This window comes from Bison bison, unplaced genomic scaffold (genome assembly GCF_000754665.1).
Source record: "Bison bison bison isolate TAMUID 2011002044 unplaced genomic scaffold, Bison_UMD1.0 scf7180017860949, whole genome shotgun sequence".
In the NCBI taxonomy this organism is placed as follows: Eukaryota; Metazoa; Chordata; class Mammalia; order Artiodactyla; family Bovidae; genus Bison; species Bison bison.
Window position 1 is genome coordinate 4,609 of NW_011491521.1, and position 713 is coordinate 5,321.

Here is a 713-nt window from a genome sequence, read left to right on the forward strand (position 1 = left end):
AGACCCAGCCCTGCAGAACTTGGCTGGCCCAGCTGACTGTTGAGAGGAGGCGGGGAGTCTCTGCCTTCACTCTCTAGGGAAGGGAGGGTGGACGGGGATGGGATGCTGAGCCATGCCCCACCCCAGGGAGGGTGATGTAGTTCTGGGTTGTCACAGAGGCTGGAACCGCATCATCGTGGAGAAGCCGTTTGGGAGGGACCTGCAGAGCTCCAACCAGCTGTCCAACCACATCGCCTCCCTGTTCCACGAGGACCAGATCTACCGCATTGACCACTACCTGGGCAAAGAGATGGTCCAGAACCTCATGGTGCTGAGGTGCGCTGGGGCAGGGGTTGGGGGCCAGGGGTCCTGGGCCGCCCCCCTCCGATGCACAGTCAGCCTCCGTGTGCCCCTCCCCCAGGTTTGCCAACAGGATCTTCGGGCCCATTTGGAACCGGGACAACATCGCCTGCGTCATTCTCACCTTCAAAGAGCCCTTTGGCACTGAGGGTCGTGGGGGCTACTTTGATGAATTTGGGATCATCCGGTGAGAGCCTGACTCCCTTATCTAGGGAGGTGGGCACAGGCACCATCCCACTTCCCCTGCAGGTCCCCCCGCCCCGCTCTGGGCTCCTGGACCCTGATGTTCAAGTTGGGCAGCATGAGTGTCCGAGCAGTCAGTGGGGACTGTAAAGGGTGGGGTCACTGTCTTCTGTCTTTCCTCAAGGGGACCT

General features: G+C 61.2%; 1 protein-coding gene across 1 annotated transcript; it reads left to right on the forward strand.

Moving 5' to 3' along the window:
* Window positions 1–97: 97 nt before the first annotated feature.
* On the forward strand, window positions 98–655 carry LOC104982930 (glucose-6-phosphate 1-dehydrogenase-like; the record flags this gene model as incomplete). The annotated part of the gene is made up of 3 exons (XM_010832360.1): window positions 98–315; window positions 401–526; window positions 589–655. Coding segments are annotated over exons 1-3 (396 nt in total), but the record flags the coding sequence as incomplete, so codon positions are not given.
* Between the last annotated feature and the right edge of the window lie 58 nt (window positions 656–713).